This window comes from Bidens hawaiensis, unplaced genomic scaffold, assembly GCF_021521415.1.
Source record: "Bidens hawaiensis isolate Kalapana, Puna unplaced genomic scaffold, B.hawaiensis_p1.1 tig00002717_1, whole genome shotgun sequence".
Classification (NCBI taxonomy): Eukaryota; Viridiplantae; Streptophyta; class Magnoliopsida; order Asterales; family Asteraceae; genus Bidens; species Bidens hawaiensis.
Window position 1 is genome coordinate 2,459,318 of NW_027491146.1, and position 17,498 is coordinate 2,476,815.

The following is a 17,498-nucleotide window of genomic DNA, read 5'->3' on the forward strand; positions in this document are numbered from 1 at the left end:
ACCAACCATGCTCAGAGACGTGACGTCCTTACGCGCAGTACGCAAGCTGGTCCCGCAGGAAATGCCTCCCGATGGTGAAGGACTCCGCCTGTTCCCGCAGCCTCGGATACAAGCCATCAGGGAAGGCCACCCGCGCAGCAAGGCTACACGCACAAGGCACTTAGCTCTCAATCACTCAGTGTCACCTGAAGGAATGAGCGAAGCCGGGAACAATCCCGCACAAGGGCGGGAGGGGGAATACTCCCGCCCAAATAAGCCAGTCCGTACGATACAGGAAGATCTTCTGTACTGTACCTGACGAGGTATGGGAAAAAGATCTGACTAAAGATACGACAGCTTATTGACAACAGTATGGCGAGCAGCATGCTCCTGCACTGTGTCACTATTAGCCGCTGCCTACTCACCAACTACTGCCATACCACGTGCGTAGCCGTCAGTTGGTGGAACAGGAATAGTATACAGCAGGCCTGGTCGCTATCAGCCGCTACCTACCCACCAACTACCAGCAGGGCACGTGCGTAGGCTACTGTTGGTGGAACAGGAACACTGTTGCAGCCGGCCATACCTCTTTGGAAACCTACCTTCGGCTATAAATACCACAAATGGTATGACCATCTCATCTTATCATATCTTACCACATTATCATCATATTATACCTGATATCTGCTCTAGCAATCTCTTAATATACTTTTATATTTAAAGAGCAATCTAGTCTGATTCTACGCCGGAGGGTGGTCACAAGGAGGAATCCCCCCCTTCTCAGTGACGAGCTTACGGTGTCTGTTTTGCAGGTTATCAGAAGAACCATCTTCCAAGGGTCTAACCCCTCGTGGGAAACATCTATCTAACCCCCAGGTTACCAGTAATCTGCCAGGGGTCCGGTTTGTGTTTCTTCAGTTGATCACACGTAAAGCATCTAAATATGACAACTTCGAATAACATTATTACTAGATAATATCATAATATCATTACTTGTGTTTCTATAATAAACCATACATCATAGTACTGGAAACCATTCGGTTTCGGTTTTTGGGTTTTACCGTTTGGGATTAAAAAAGTTGGCCCAAAATATTGAACTTAGACGTAAACGTTCTTATTAATAATTAATGGAATTTTATACATTTGGACGAAAATATTTAACTTACACTATTTATTAAACTTTTATAAATTACATAAAACTAAAAATAAAAAAAATGAAAATCCATTAATTCGGTTGGATTGTTTCAATTTTAATTACATACAAAATTGAAACTTAGAAAGTTCGGTTTTCTCAAAAATATAAAACAAAATTCTCCGTTTCCATTTAGGTTCGGTTTCTTTGATTTCAAATTGGTCTTTTCGGTTTCATGCATACCTATAAAATGACCAAAATTACTGTTTGATCAATAATGTTTTATCGATTCTAGTTTGACCTTTATGGTTATTAATTAGCTTCAAGAATATCATTTAAAATTTTGAAAAGGAACAAACCGGTAAACGTTGGGCGAGAGCCGCTGAACAAAACCATAATGGTTACTATTAGTTGAATGTTTTAAATGTAATCAACCTTCTCTTAAATTTAAATTTAGCCATCTTAGTTTGGATAATCACCTATAAAATGCATATAATTTTGCAAAGAGTTAGTGTAATATGGATAATGGTGGGATGAGTATCGCTAATATTATTGTGATACTTGATTTAATAAAAGTGTGTTTCATACATGTCATGCTATCTAATTGCTCATTATTGTCTGAATTTAGGATACATGTAAGAGCGTGAGTGAAAAAAAAAAAGAAAAAAAAAACCCAAAACCAAACGGTAAAAAAAAAACGGAATTCAGTTGAATAAACCGAACAACACCGATTTAATAGAAAAACTGACACGAATAAATTCGGTCGACTTATGTTTGTTTAGATACATTTCTAATTCAGATCGGTTTGATTTTTGCTTTGACCAAAAAAAATTCAAATCAAATAAACCGATAAACACCCTTAGGCTAGGCTAAGGCGTATATACCCCTCAACACCATTCTCCTAATTCGTCACGTCTACGCCACGTCAGTTTCACCCCATCATTCAACCTCACCCTTAAATCATGGGTATACACCCTTCTCCTCATTCTCCATTTTTGATTCTTTTTATTTAATACAAAGAGAGCAAGAGAGTGAGCAACTGTGGTCACTAGCGTCACGTCACGCGTGACAAAAAAAAGGAGGGGGCGGTGTTCCAAGGGTGTCATGAGCGTGACCCTTCCACGTAGGACGCCATGTGGAATGACTCCTTTGCCAACTCACCTCACACGTGAGGAAAAGGGATAGACCCCAGCGGCGTACCTATGTTTTGCGGTACGGGGTCGGCCAACCCCTGTGAAAGAAAAATAATTAGTGTTATATCTAAGGTAAAATCCTTATCGACCCCTGTAAAATTTAATACTGACCCCTGTGAGATAATGAAAAGGGAGGAAAAAAAGGATTATTAGAAAAAAAAAACTAAAAAAAAAAGGTTCCGGCAAGAGCAATTCGATCGGAGAAATACAAAGCTAGGAATATGATTTGAAAAAGAAAGAAGATAAAGTTTCTCTCTCGCACCATTATTATTTTTTACTAAACACTAACTTTTGAACCCGTGTATTACATGGGATTTGTTAAATAATTAAAATAAATAGGTACGTTATTTGAAAGAAATGAATAAAATTGAAGGTAAGAAGAAAATAAAATATATACTACAAATAATAAGAAATCTATAATCTCAAATTCACAAATTAGAATAAGATAACCCATTACAACAATATAAAACACTTGTCAAAATTGTTTTGACTCATTACCCATAGATAACTATAATGAATAAGATGAGAAATTAGAAAATTGGAAGGAAAATTATAACCCATTTTTCAAAATTGTTTTAACTCATGAACCATGACTATGTAGGATAAATAAGATGAGGAATTAGAGAATTATAAAGAAAAATATAGCTCATTTGTCAAAATTATTTTGACCCATGATTCATAAATAGATAGGATGAATGAGATGAAAAATTAGAAATAAAATTATAACCCATTTTCCAAAATATTTTTGTCCATAACCCATGGATCATTAGAATGAATGATCCATGGATAACTATAATGAATAAGATGAAAAATTAGAACATTAGAAGGGAAATTATAACCCATTTTTCAAAATTGTTTTAACTCATGAATCATGACTATGCAGGATAAGTAAGATGAGGAATTAGAGAATTATAAAGAAAAATATAACTCATTGTCAAAATTATTTTGACCCATGATTCATGGATAGACAGGATGAATGAGATAAAAAATTAGAAATAAAATTATAACCTATTTTCCAAAATGTTTTTGTCCATAACCCATGGATCATTAGAATTAGAATGAATGAGAGAAGAGATTAGACCTGAATGTGAGATTGCAACCTTATCCTCATTATTTTCTTTTATTAGTAAAGTTAGATTATATTTGAAGAAGTGCCGAACACATGTGGACTTCACCATCCTAATTTAAAAATGATGTTATAAAACATACAAAAGTAAATTATGCATATTTTCTTTACTGATTTTTGTTTAATTTAGAATATGTCTAAGATTTTACTTTCATTTGTTTTTATATTATATCTTTTAATTTATGATGTCTTTGCTTATTAAATAGTTATAATTTTTTCATTTGTTTCATTTTAATTATTTTTATAAACACATTACATTTCATCAATATATAAATGTATACTTTTATATATAAAAACATGGTTTGATTTAGTATCCTTTTATTATGCGACCCGACACGAAACTGAAAGATTTTACTATATAGCGATAGATAACCAATACTTAAAAATTTTTGACCCCATCCTTAGTAACTATTCCCATCTAAATTTTACATTCTAATTGAAGCATTAAAGATACTAATTGGAGTCTTTTACATCTTTGCTTTGAAGTTTGGGGGGTTCGGAAGTGATTCGGCGACGTTTAGAAGTAAACGGGCATATCTCGGGCTAAAAAATGAGTTACGGGACCTATAATATATGAATTTTGGGTTTTTTAATTAGACAAATTTGAATAAGAAGTTATCTTATTTCGCGCTACGTGAACTGAGGGTGATAAAACCTTCACGCCGCGCGAAGGACATTAAAAACGGGAAAAAAGCCCTAGTTGGTTTTATTATCGGTTTTTTTCCTCTTTGCTAATACTTGTTTTATGAATTGCTAATTAATTGCACAAGAAAACAAATTAAGTTTTCTTTAAATCCTATTTGACTCTTCCGTTGCTTGACTCTAAATCACAATCGTTGTTTCACCCTACCGTACTTATCTTTCGGCTACCACAGTCCACACACAGCACGTTCTGCAGCCCTACCGTTGTTCTTCTGGCCATTCGCTTTGTTTCCGACTACCTGCACCCTTGCGATTCTTGATTCATAATTGACTAACAGGATACTAACTAAGTAACTAACATATAACTAATCTTTAAACTATTGACCCCCCTTCGTAAATAGCATGACCACTATGGTCACTTTTGCATGAAGTCTTCATCGCAAGACTATTGCACACAACAATTAGATGCTAGTTATGTTGATTAATCATGCATAAAAAGATCTTCGAGTTTAAAGTTGTGTTATTATTTTTTAATTTTGTAATTCGGTGAAATGAAGATTTTTAACATAATCATAAAAGATCCTTGAGTTTAAAGTTTTGTTAATATTCCTTGATTCATGTGGCTTTTGCATATGTAAGTGTTTTCGATAGTTACACTTTATGCGTGTTTATAGCACAGGAATTTGTTAATTGAACGAACTAGTGATTGGAATTACAATACAATGAAATCAAAAGTTACAATTAGAATAAAAGTCCCGATACTAACAAACAAGGAGAACTAAATACTGAGAGAAGGTGATATAATCACGAGCATTGACCTACGTACCCCTATGCTTAACATTGGAACTAATCATTCAGTACAACATATGTAAGAATGATATAATCTTTGTTATTTCTTCAGGTAGGATTAATGGTAAAGATGGTTTGAAGCATGGCAAGAACAAAAAGAACCATTCCAGCCGATAGGGCAATGATACTCCATGGACTATGGAAATAGGTACGCTTTAACTTCACAATCTTTTTGGGCCAGTATTCATTGAAATGTTTATCTAGGAGCTCCCACTCTTTAGTGTGATAGAAATCTCTCGGGGCAACTTCTTTGCATATTCTGTTTATCATATTTGCAGCCTCTTCATTTGAGCCTATATGATTGACCATGACTTCTGATGCCACCAACTTAGCAATGTCCTCATGAGTATCAATTAGCATGTCCATGGCCCTGGCATATGATGTGACGTAAGGATCAATAGCCTTTGATTGCTCGTATGCAATGAGGTTCCTTAAAACCAACTCCGTAAAAACATCAACACGCAATGCTGGCATTTTTAAAGGATTCTTAAACATATACCATGAAATGCTCGAAAACTTTGTAGACATTTTCACTTCTATGGTCATTGGCCATTTTGCATCTTTGTTAGGCTTAAAGCTTACTCCTGTCTTCTCAAGTTCTGTAACTGAGTGGATTGTTGAACGTGGAAAACTTGATAGAATGGTTTTTTTCGGTTTGTAACAGTTATACAAACAGTGAAGAATATGATCATGATAACAATCATGTAACTGACTACTTTCTGGTTTTATGCTTCCTTGGAAGAGGTCGATAAGTTTCAGAAATGGATGGATAAATGATGTTAGAGATTGACGTTCTATATCAAAACAAGGGAGGCACTGGTATATGTCTTTAAGAACAAAGAATGGAATTTGGTTCTCTAGCAACACCAGATCATAAGGTACGCGTTCGTTCTGCCACCTAACCTTGTCGGTGAAATCTTTTGACGACATCTGGGAAATGAATTCAAGTATGAAACAAGCATCCGTAACCATCATTGTTGCCAGTACCGAGTCATCATAAGACTCCATGTTAGCATACCATATCTTGATTAATTCTATTTTGGAAACCACCTTCTCCATGCATTTTGTAAACGCTTTTTCTGGTGAACCAAGACGGCTCAATAGATCATTCACAAGAGCATATTTCTGTTCTTCAAATCGTTGCAGACTTAAATCGTTTCTGTGCAGTGGTCCAATTGAGACCACCTGTGGCGTGAAAGAACATGGGCTGAGATTTCGGAGGTTATCTGGAGCCATGTATATACATTGAGTGTTATTGATGGCCGCCTTTGATGTTTCTCTGATTGAATTGATAAGAGTTTGGGCGGCGCTGGCAGCTTCAGGGCTTACTCCGAGCTCCACATCCTTGTTTTCGGCCATTTGTAGTGTTTATTTAACTGATTTCCTCCAATAATCTCTGAAACATGAACTTGTAAGGATAAGAGTATACACAACACACGTGTTACTATTGGGTCAAACTTTTTTACAAGTTTGATGATAGAATAGTTCAAAATAAATTATTGGAAATATGTAAAAGTGTGTATGGTGTCATTCTTACAATAATCAATCCCTCATTAAGTGGGTCATAAACAATAAAGCCGATAAATTATATGGAAACACTATCAAATAATATCAATAATTATGAATCAAATATGTTTCTCTAATACGTCCTCTCAGTTCGAGTGGGACATTGACGAACACTTAAATTGACACGTATATGATGAATATGTCAGCATACTGAGATGAAGCACGAGCATACAATACACGTATGTGTCCAAGACAAACTTTTTCTCTCACAAAGTGGATTTCAATCTCTACAAGTTTAAAAGTTGTCCGAGGCATTATTAATTTTTTTCTTCCATGTAATCAAGAAGATTTCGGGTGGCAACTTTCGGAAAAATATTTACATCTCTGTTAGGATTAAACGCACACACGAAACTGAACACACACACGAAAGCAGTAAACGAACACGAGGATTTAACGTGGTTCGGTCTAAACTGACCTACGTCCACGGGTGGCAACTAGGTATATCTTTATTGAGTGACCAAATATTACAAGTACATAATGTTGTTTATATAGAGACTGAACTAGGGTTAGTAAATTATTATGCAAGAAATCTAAACCGGGCCGGGCTTGGGCCCGACCGCCCACACCCGTCTCCTCTTTTGACTTCATATAATAAACCGGGCCAACAAGGCCTACGAACCCAACAATCTCCCACTCGGAGGCCTTGAGTACTCTCGTCTGCACTCCTGATTGTACTTCTGTAATCTGAACATTAAACTTCTTCTAGTTGCCACCGCCTTCTCATCAATTAACCAGAAGGCCCGTTGAAGCTCCCCGGAGCTCCAACACGTCAGTCACGGCTGAAACTGCCCCTGACCCATTCTCTGTCCCTACCGGCTCCCACTGTAACGAACTACCGGATCCTGAGATAACCTGAGAACAAACACTCTCCATATTCAGCAAGTAATTCATTGGAGAGACTTTTACAGCTAGAATACTGATTTTCTTAATCCACTGTCGACCTGGAACTGTAACTGAAACACGACCTGTGCTCCCACTGTCACGATGTCCCCCAACTGATTTAACCTTCCTAGCTCGTTCATCCTGAATCTTCACTTTGGCTCTGGGTTTGTTACTTGCAAAACGAACCTTCTTCTGCCCACGAGATTCTGTGAACCGGATTTTGTCTTTCACCAAAACTGGATCCACTCCTTTCGATGACATATCGACCATATACAACGAACCCATTTTCTTGCCACGAGCAACCACGAGATTCCCTTTGACTACTTTCCACTGCCCATTCCCGAACTTAACATCGTGCCCTTGGTCATCCAACTGCCCAACTGAAATCAAACGTTTCTTCAAACTTGGAATAACCCTCACGTCTTTCAAAGTCCAAGAAGTACCGGCTGAAGTTATCAAATCAACGTCTCCCATACCCGTAACCTCTAAAATATCATCATTCGCTAGTCGAACCTTTCCAAAATCCCCAAATTTAAGATTCTTCATCGTTTCACTACAGTGAGTGGCATGAAACGATGCACCATAATCCATCACCCAAGCATCAACGCTACTCTCAACACTACAAACCAAAGCCTCATCACTACTGACCCCGTCATCTGTGTCGTCTTCTGTAACGTTCACCTCTTTCTTACCATTCGGACACTGATTCCTGAAGTTTCCTTTCTCTTTACAACCCCAACATTCAATATCCTTACGAGTCTTAGACTGACTCCTCTTCCTGCTCCCACTGCCTCGCTGTTTTCTCCTGCCTCTACCTTCTGTGACTAGCATATTGCCTGATGATTCACCTGAACTTCTGCGTCTTGAATCTTCTCCCATAATCAGATCTCGAATCCCATCGAAAGTAATATTTGTAGACGAACTACAAACTGCAGTCACTGTTTGCGACCAACTGTCGGGCAAAGAGGATAATAACAAGAGGCCTTGAACTTCATCATCAAACTTAATGTCAACTGACACTAAGCGGGACAAGATCGAATTAAGATTATTGATATGAGTTGTAACTGACCCACCCTCTTTCATTCTTGTTGTCACTAGCTCTCGGATAAGATAGACTTTATTCGCTGCCGAAGGCTTCTCATACATGTTGGATAGTGCGTCCATCATACCACGGGCTGTGGTTTCTTTCATGACGTTAAACGCCACATCTTCCGACAACGACAATGTAATACAAGCCCTAGCTTTCTTGTCTAACTTCTTCCAATCTGCTTCTGACAACTTTTCTGGTTTTTCATCCTCAAGCACTACATCCAAGTCTTTCTGACAAAGTAACGCTTCAATCTGCATCTTCCACCAACCAAACTTCTGTCCGTCAAACTTCTGTATCGAAACCTTTCCGTCTTCTGCCATGGCAATGACTAAAACGAAAAACTGGATAAAACAGAGACAGACACAGCAACACGAGCCTGAACTTAACGATTGTTCTACTGAACTCTGTTAAAAAATCAACCTATTTTAAACGTGCAGCGGAATAACGAACTAAAAATCATAAAACTGAAACTTTAAACTGAAACGATAAAACCTGACAAACGCGGTTGGTACTGGTTCTAAGTTTCTTTAACGCTTCTTCTGACTTAACAACTGTTCTTCAAAAATAGGATCTCGATTCGCTATTTTACTTGTTCTTTGCTTAACCGAAAGCTGATCAAAAATACTGATAATGGGCTACTATCCTTGTTTAAAGCCCAAAGGAAGGAAACATGATCTGCCAATATAAATCAAGCCCCACTGGCCACTGCTCCTTTTGACGAAACAAAAAAAAATTGCCCAAAAGTCAACAAACTTACAGATCTGCTCACGCCTTCTTCTTCTTCAATTTCTTTTGTTTCTGATACGAAGCAAATCGACGGCGGCGCTAGGGTTAGCGGCGGCTGCCCTAGCAGAACCCTTAACAGGCGGCGACTTCTACTTCGTTTTTTCTAGCGGTGGTGATGCTAAAGACTTTCGGAACAGAACCTTTACTCAGATCGTCGGCACTGGGTATGGCAAAACCCTAGCCGGCGATTACCCTTCTGCAGTGACGCAACGAAACTGACCGGTGGCTACTGGGTACCGTAGCGGAACCCTAGCTCCGACTCTTGATGCGGCGGCGGCGGAACTGGTTCAACGTGTTCTTCGCGTGATCCGAACCTAAGCTCTAGATACCACTTGTTAGGATTAAACGCACACACGAAACTGAACACACACACGAAAGCAGTAAACGAACACGAGGATTTAACGTGGTTCGGTCTAAACTGACCTACGTCCACGGGTGGCAACTAGGTATATCTTTATTGAGTGACCAAATATTACAAGTACATAATGTTGTTTATATAGAGACTGAACTAGGGTTAGTAAATTATTATGCAAGAAATCTAAACCGGGCCGGGCTTGGGCCCGACCGCCCACACCCGTCTGCTCTTTTGACTTCATATAATAAACCGGGCCAACAAGGCCTACGAACCCAACAATCTCCGTGTTCCATATTTATGTCTTCCATCTGTATTGTTTTTTGAATGACTCTGATAATCTATGAAAGAAGAATCTATCTAAGGGTATTCAACGAATCAAATATCAAATTTTCGAATTAATCAAATCGATTCGAATATTTTTACTTTTTTATGTGTATTCATTCGTATTCAAGTTAGATTCAACTTATTCGATTCACATTTGAACTCGATTTCGAATCGAATTCTAATTTAATCCAAATTCACCACCCAAAATAATAAATTATTTTACTTTTATTTTCAAAACAACTTCAGTTTCGAATATGAAAGCATAAAACACTACTAATAAATAAACTAATTTCATGTTTATTAAACTAAATATATAAATGGTTGTTTGGTACAGTTCGAATATGGAAAAATAAAACACTACAAATAAATAAAATATGGAAATAAATAGTTATCTATTGTTATCCCCTTTATGTATTATACGTGTATCTATACTACTATACAAATAGATTACTGATTTGTGGATCACATCGAAAAAAATAATAATAATAATAATAAAAAAGGGACAGAAATATAACTTTTGTTCTTAAAGTTTAAACATAGCCAAGGTCCTTTAAAAAGTTTGTTTTCACTTTCTCCATTAATTAAATAAGAAAATACCTCTTTTCATCAACTAAAAGGTTTTTTTTTTCTTTTATTAAGGTTATATTTAGCAAAAGTAGTTGGAAGCTAGTGGCTGGTGGATGATAGCTGGAGCTGAAAACTGTTTGTTATAGCTTTTTATATATATTTAGATATTTTGGAGAGTGGCTGAAGCTTTTAATAAAACTAGTTGGGTGTCCGCGCGGTGTGGCGGAGTGGGCATGCAACCTGACATCAACCACATAATCAGTGTCGGTACATGATTCACCTAATGACAGTGCACACATAACCTACATGTAGACGTGTAATTCGTGTAAAGACAGCAAGCATGTAACCAGTGACAAAAATCAAGAAAAAAGCTTACATATACAGTAATTTCAAATAGATAATTTTTTAAACCAACATATTTTGATATGAATCCCGTTTCGACTTGGCATTGTTCTAATTTGAAACATGTTCTGACCTGACCCCTTTAGATTCAAAACCGTACCGACACGAACCGAACTAAATTAACTCTTTTTGTATCGACTCGTTTCGACCCTAATTTGGTCTTACACATAGTCTGAGCTCGCCTGAATTGACTTGTTGTCAATCCTTGCCGATAATCACGTAGTATATTAATTTTTTAAAGTTAAAGAAGTATATCAATATAACATTTAAATTAAAGAGATTAAAATGCTCGGCTTTATTATATAATTTTTTTAAAAAAATATTAACCTATGAAAAAGTTATGGCTTTTAAAAAGTCGTGGGGTTGTTATTTTTGAATAAGGGTTAAATGTTTAGCTATTATATAAATTAAAAAAAGTTTATGGAAGTTCAAGTACCAAATTTGTAAATTCAAATATAAAAACTTGCAACTTTTTCTCAAATACTAGTGGTAGTAGCGTTTAAATATTAAGTTTTTTCATCTAACCTAAAAGCTTCAAACATCTTTAACCAAACAAATCTTTTTATTTAATATGAGTTTTTTTTTAAAAGCTTAAAAATAAAAGCTCGTAAAAGTTCCTTACCAAATTACATACCTAAATATATAATATATATTGTTATTAATTGAACTCTCTCTCTCTCTCTCTACTATTTCTTTCTCTCCTTATACGCGGATCAAACACCCAAAAAGTCAAAACCCTCAAATCTTGAAGCTTCGCTGAGTGGAGGTTTGCAGGTGGTTCGGCTTGAGACGCGGCGAAGGTTCACGACAGCTAGTGATGATGCATGTCTTTATGAAAATCAAAGAGTGGCTTGCTGTGGAAGGAGATAAGCTGTAGCAATATACATAATAGATTAACAAGGACCAGTTGAATCCCTAGGTAAATCTCATATCGGCTGTGGATATAAGAGATCCTTGGTTCATAAATAATGGTCTTGCCTCTTAAATCGCCAACGCGTTTTGTGATTAACGCAAGTGGACGAAAGGAGAGCTTCACGGTCAAGCATTAAGCATTGAGCATGCTCTACTTCGTTTTTTCTAGCGGTGGTGATGCTAAAGACTTTCGGAACAGAACCTTTACTCAGATCGTCGGCACTGGGTATGGCAAAACCCTAGCCGGCGATTACCCTTCTGCAGTGACGCAACGAAACTGACCGGTGGCTACTGGGTACCGTAGCGGAACCCTAGCTCCGACTCTTGATGCGGCGGCGGCGGAACTGGTTCAACGTGTTCTTCGCGTGATCCGAACCTAAGCTCTAGATACCACTTGTTAGGATTAAACGCACACACGAAACTGAACACACACACGAAAGCAGTAAACGAACACGAGGATTTAACGTGGTTCGGTCTAAACTAACCTACGTCCACGGGTGGCAACTAGGTATATCTTTATTGAGTGACCAAATATTACAAGTACATAATGTTGTTTATATAGAGACTGAACTAGGGTTAGTAAACTATTATGCAAGAAATCTAAACCGGGCCGGGCTTGGGCCCGACCGCCCACACCCGTCTCCTCTTTTGACTTCATATAATAAACCGGGCCAACAAGGCCTACGAACCCAACAATCTCCGTGTTCCATATTTATGTCTTCCATCTGTATTGTTTTTTGAATGACTCTGATAATCTATGAAAGAAGAATCTATCTAAGGGTATTCAACGAATCAAATATCAAATTTTCGAATTAATCAAATCGATTCGAATATTTTTACTTTTTTATGTGTATTCATTCGTATTCAAGTTAGATTCAACTTATTCGATTCACATTTGAACTCGATTTCGAATCGAATTCTAATTTAATCCAAATTCACCACCCAAAATAATAAATTATTTTACTTTTATTTTCAAAACAACTTCAGTTTCGAATACGAAAGCATTAAACACTACTAATAAATAAACTATTTTCATGTTTATTAAACTAAATATATAAATGGTTGTTTGGTACAGTTCGAATATGGAAAAATAAAACACTACAAATAAATAAAATATGGAAATAAATAGTTATCTATTGTTATCCCCTTTATGTATTATACGTGTATCTATACTACTATACAAATAGATTACTGATTTGTGGATCACATCGAAAAAAATAATAATAATAATAATAAAAAAGGGACAGAAATATAACTTTTGTTCTTAAAGTTTAAACATAGCCAAGGTCCTTTAAAAAGTTTGTTTTCACTTTCTCCGTTAATTAAATAAGAAAATACCTCTTTTCATCAACTAAAAGGTTTTTTTTTTCTTTTATTAAGGTTATATTTAGCAAAAGTAGCTGGAAGCTAGTGGCTGGTGGATGATAGCTGGAGCTGAAAACTGTTTGTTATAGCTTTTTATATATATTTAGATATTTTGGAGAGTGGCTGAAGCTTTTAATAAAACTAGTTGGGTGTCCGCGCGGTGTGGCGGAGTGGGCATGCAACCTGACATCAACCACATAATCAGTGTCGGTACATGATTCACCTAATGACAGTGCACACATAACCTACATGTAGACGTGTAATTCGTGTAAAGACAGCAAGCATGTAACCAGTGACAAAAATCAAGAAAAAAGCTTACATATACAGTAATTTCAAATAGATAATTTTTTAAACCAACATATTTTGATATGAATCCCGTTTCGACTTGGCATTGTTCTAATTTGAAACATGTTCTGACCTGACCCCTTTAGATTCAAAACCGTACCGACACGAACCGAACTAAATTAACTCTTTTTGTATCGACTCGTTTCGACCCTAATTTGGTCTTACACATAGTCTGAGCTCGCCTGAATTGACTTGTTGTCAATCCTTGCCGATAATCACGTAGTATATTAATTTTTTAAAGTTAAAGAAGTATATCAATATAACATTTAAATTAAAGAGATTAAAATGCTCGGCTTTATTATATAATTTTTTTAAAAAAATATTAACGTATGAAAAAGTTATGGCTTTTAAAAAGTCGTGGGGTTGTTATTTTTGAATAAGGGTTAAATGTTTAGCTATTATATAAATTAAAAAAAGTTTATGGAAGTTCAAGTACCAAATTTGTAAATTCAAATATAAAAACTTGCAACTTTTTCTCAAAGACTAGTGGTAGTAGCGTTTAAATATTAAGTTTTTTCATCTAACCTAAAAGCTTCAAACATCTTCAACCAAACAAATCTTTTTATTTAATATGAGTTTTTTTTTAAAAGCTTAAAAATAAAAGCTCCTAAAAGTTCCTTACCAAATTACATACCTAAATATATAATATATATTGTTATTAATTGAACTCTCTCTCTCTCTCTCTACTATTTCTTTCTCTCCTAATACGCGGATCAAACACCCAAAAAGTCAAAACCCTCAAATCTTGAAGCTTCGCTGAGTGGAGGTTTGCAGGTGGTTCGGCTTGAGACGCGGCGGAGGTTCACGACAGCTAGTGATGATGCATGTCTTTATGAAAATCAAAGAGTGGCTTGCTGTGGAAGGAGATAAGCTGTAGCAATATACATAATAGATTAACAAGGACCAGTTGAATCCCTAGGTAAATCTCATATCGGCTGTGGATATAAGAGATCCTTGGTTCATAAATAATGGTCTTGCCTCTTAAATCGCCAACGCGTTTTGTGATTAACGCTAGTGGACGAAAGGAGAGCTTCACGGTCAAGCATTAAGCATTGAGCATGCTCTACTTCGTTTTTTCTAGCGGTGGTTATGCTAAAGACTTTCGGAACAGAACCTTTACTCAGATCGTCGGCACTGGGTATGGCAAAACCCTAGCCGGCGATTACCCTTCTGCAGTGACGCAACGAAACTGACCGGTGGCTACTGGGTACCGTAGCGGAACCCTAGCTCCGACTCTTGATGCGGCGGCGGAACTGGTTCAACGTGTTCTTCGCGTGATCCGAACCTAAGCTCTAGATACCACTTGTTAGGATTAAACGCACACACGAAACTGAACACACACACGAAAGCAGTAAACGAACACGAGGATTTAACGTGGTTCGGTCTAAACTGACCTACGTCCACGGGTGGCAACTAGGTATATCTTTATTGAGTGACCAAATATTACAAGTACATAATGTTGTTTATATAGAGACTGAACTAGGGTTAGTAAAGTATTATGCAAGAAATCTAAACCGGGCCGGGCTTGGGCCCGACCGCCCACACCCGTCTCCTCTTTTGACTTCATATAATAAACCGGGCCAACAAGGCCTACGAACCCAACAATCTCCGTGTTCCATATTTATGTCTTCCATCTGTATTGTTTTTTGAATGACTCTGATAATCTATGAAAGAAGAATCTATCTAAGGGTATTCAACGAATCAAATATCAAATTTTCGAATTAATCAAATCGATTCGAATATTTTTACTTTTTTATGTGTATTCATTCGTATTCAAGTTAGATTCAACTTATTCGATTCACATTTGAACTCGATTTCGAATCGAATTCTAATTTAATCCAAATTCACCACCCAAAATAATAATTATTTTACTTTTATTTTCAAAACAACTTCAGTTTCGAATATGAAAGCATAAAACACTACTAATAAATAAACTATTTTCATGTTTATTAAACTAAATATATAAATGGTTGTTTCGTACAGTTCGAATATGGAAAAATAAAACACTACAAATAAATAAAATATGGAAATAAATAGTTATCTATTGTTATCCCCTTTATGTATTATACGTGTATCTATACTACTATACAAATAGATTACTGATTTGTGGATCACATCGAAAAAAATAATAATAATAATAATAAAAAAGGGACAGAAATATAACTTTTGTTCTTAAAGTTTAAACATAGCCAAGGTCCTTTAAAAAGTTTGTTTTCACTTTCTCCATTAATTAAATAAGAAAATACCTCTTTTCATCAACTAAAAGGTTTTTTTTTTCTTTTATTAAGGTTATATTTAGCAAAAGTAGCTGGAAGCTAGTGGCTGGTGGATGATAGCTGGAGCTGAAAACTGTTTGTTATAGCTTTTTATATATATTTAGATATTTTGGAGAGTGGCTGAAGCTTTTAATAAAACTAGTTGGGTGTCCGCGCGGTGTGGCGGAGTGGGCATGCAACCTGACATCAACCACATAATCAGTGTCGGTACATGATTCACCTAATGACAGTGCACACATAACCTACATGTAGACGTGTAATTCGTGTAAAGACAGCAAGCATGTAACCAGTGACAAAAATCAAGAAAAAAGCTTACATATACAGTAATTTCAAATAGATAATTTTTTAAACCAACATATTTTGATATGAATCCCGTTTCGACTTGGCATTGTTCTAATTTGAAACATGTTCTGACCTGACCCCTTTAGATTCAAAACCGTACCGACACGAACCGAACTAAATTAACTCTTTTTGTATCGACTCGTTTCGACCCTAATTTGGTCTTACACATAGTCTGAGCTCGCCTGAATTGACTTGTTGTCAATCCTTGCCGATAATCACGTAGTATATTAATTTTTTAAAGTTAAAGAAGTATATCAATATAACATTTAAATTAAAGAGATTAAAATGCTCGGCTTTATTATATAATTTTTTAAAAAAAATATTAACGTATGAAAAAGTTATGGCTTTTAAAAAGTCGTGGGGTTGTTATTTTTGAATAAGGGTTAAATGTTTAGCTATTATATAAACTAAAAAAAGTTTATGGAAGTTCAAGTACCAAATTTGTAAATTCAAATATAAAAACTTGCAACTTTTTCTCAAATACTAGTGGTAGTAGCGTTTAAATATTAAGTTTTTTCATCTAACCTAAAAGCTTCAAACATCTTCAACTAAACAAATCTTTTTATTTAATATGAGTTTTTTTTTTAAAGCTTAAAAATAAAAGCTCCTAAAAGTTCCTTACCAAATTACATACCTAAATATATAATATATATTGTTATTAATTGAACTCTCTCTCTCTCTCTCTACTATTTCTTTCTCTCCTTATACGCGGATCAAACACCCAAAAAGTCAAAACCCTCAAATCTTGAAGCTTCGCTGAGTGGAGGTTTGCAGGTGGTTCGGCTTGAGACGCGGCGGAGGTTCACGACAGCTAGTGATGATGCATGTCTTTATGAAAATCAAAGAGTGGCTTGCTGTGGAAGGAGATAAGCTGTAGCAATATACATAATAGATTAACAAGGACCAGTTGAATCCCTAGGTAAATCTCATATCGGCTGTGGATATAAGAGATCCTTGGTTCATAAATAATGGTCTTGCCTCTTAAATCGCCAACGCGTTTTGTGATTAACGCTAGTGGACGAAAGGAGAGCTTCACGGTCAAGCATTAAGCATTGAGCATGCTCTACTTCGTTTTTTCTAGCGGTGGTGATGCTAAAGACTTTCGGAACAGAACCTTTACTCAGATCGTCGGCACTGGGTATGGCAAAACCCTAGCCGGCGATTACCCTTCTGCAGTGACGCAACGAAACTGACCGGTGGCTACTGGGTACCGTAGCGGAACCCTAGCTCCGACTCTTGATGCGGCGGCGGCGGAACTGGTTCAACGTGTTCTTCGCGTGATCCGAACCTAAGCTCTAGATACCACTTGTTAGGATTAAACGCACACACGAAACTGAACACACACACGAAAGCAGTAAACGAACA

At 36.4% G+C, this 17,498-nt stretch overlaps 1 protein-coding gene across 1 annotated transcript; it reads right to left on the reverse strand.

The window, feature by feature from the left end:
- Window positions 1–4,969: 4,969 nt before the first annotated feature.
- Window positions 4,970–6,280, reverse strand: LOC143620835 (UPF0481 protein At3g47200-like). The gene has a single exon (XM_077092427.1). It carries the CDS (start codon window positions 6,278–6,280, stop codon window positions 4,970–4,972), a length of 1,311 nt encoding a protein of 436 aa, XP_076948542.1.
- Window positions 6,281–17,498: the final 11,218 nt, after the last annotated feature.

Bases quoted from the DNA above. Each gene is read 5' to 3' on its own strand.
- LOC143620835 (XM_077092427.1), bottom strand. From the start codon at position 6,280: ATGGCCGAAAACAAGGATGTGGAGCTCGGAGTAAGCCCTGAAGCTGCC.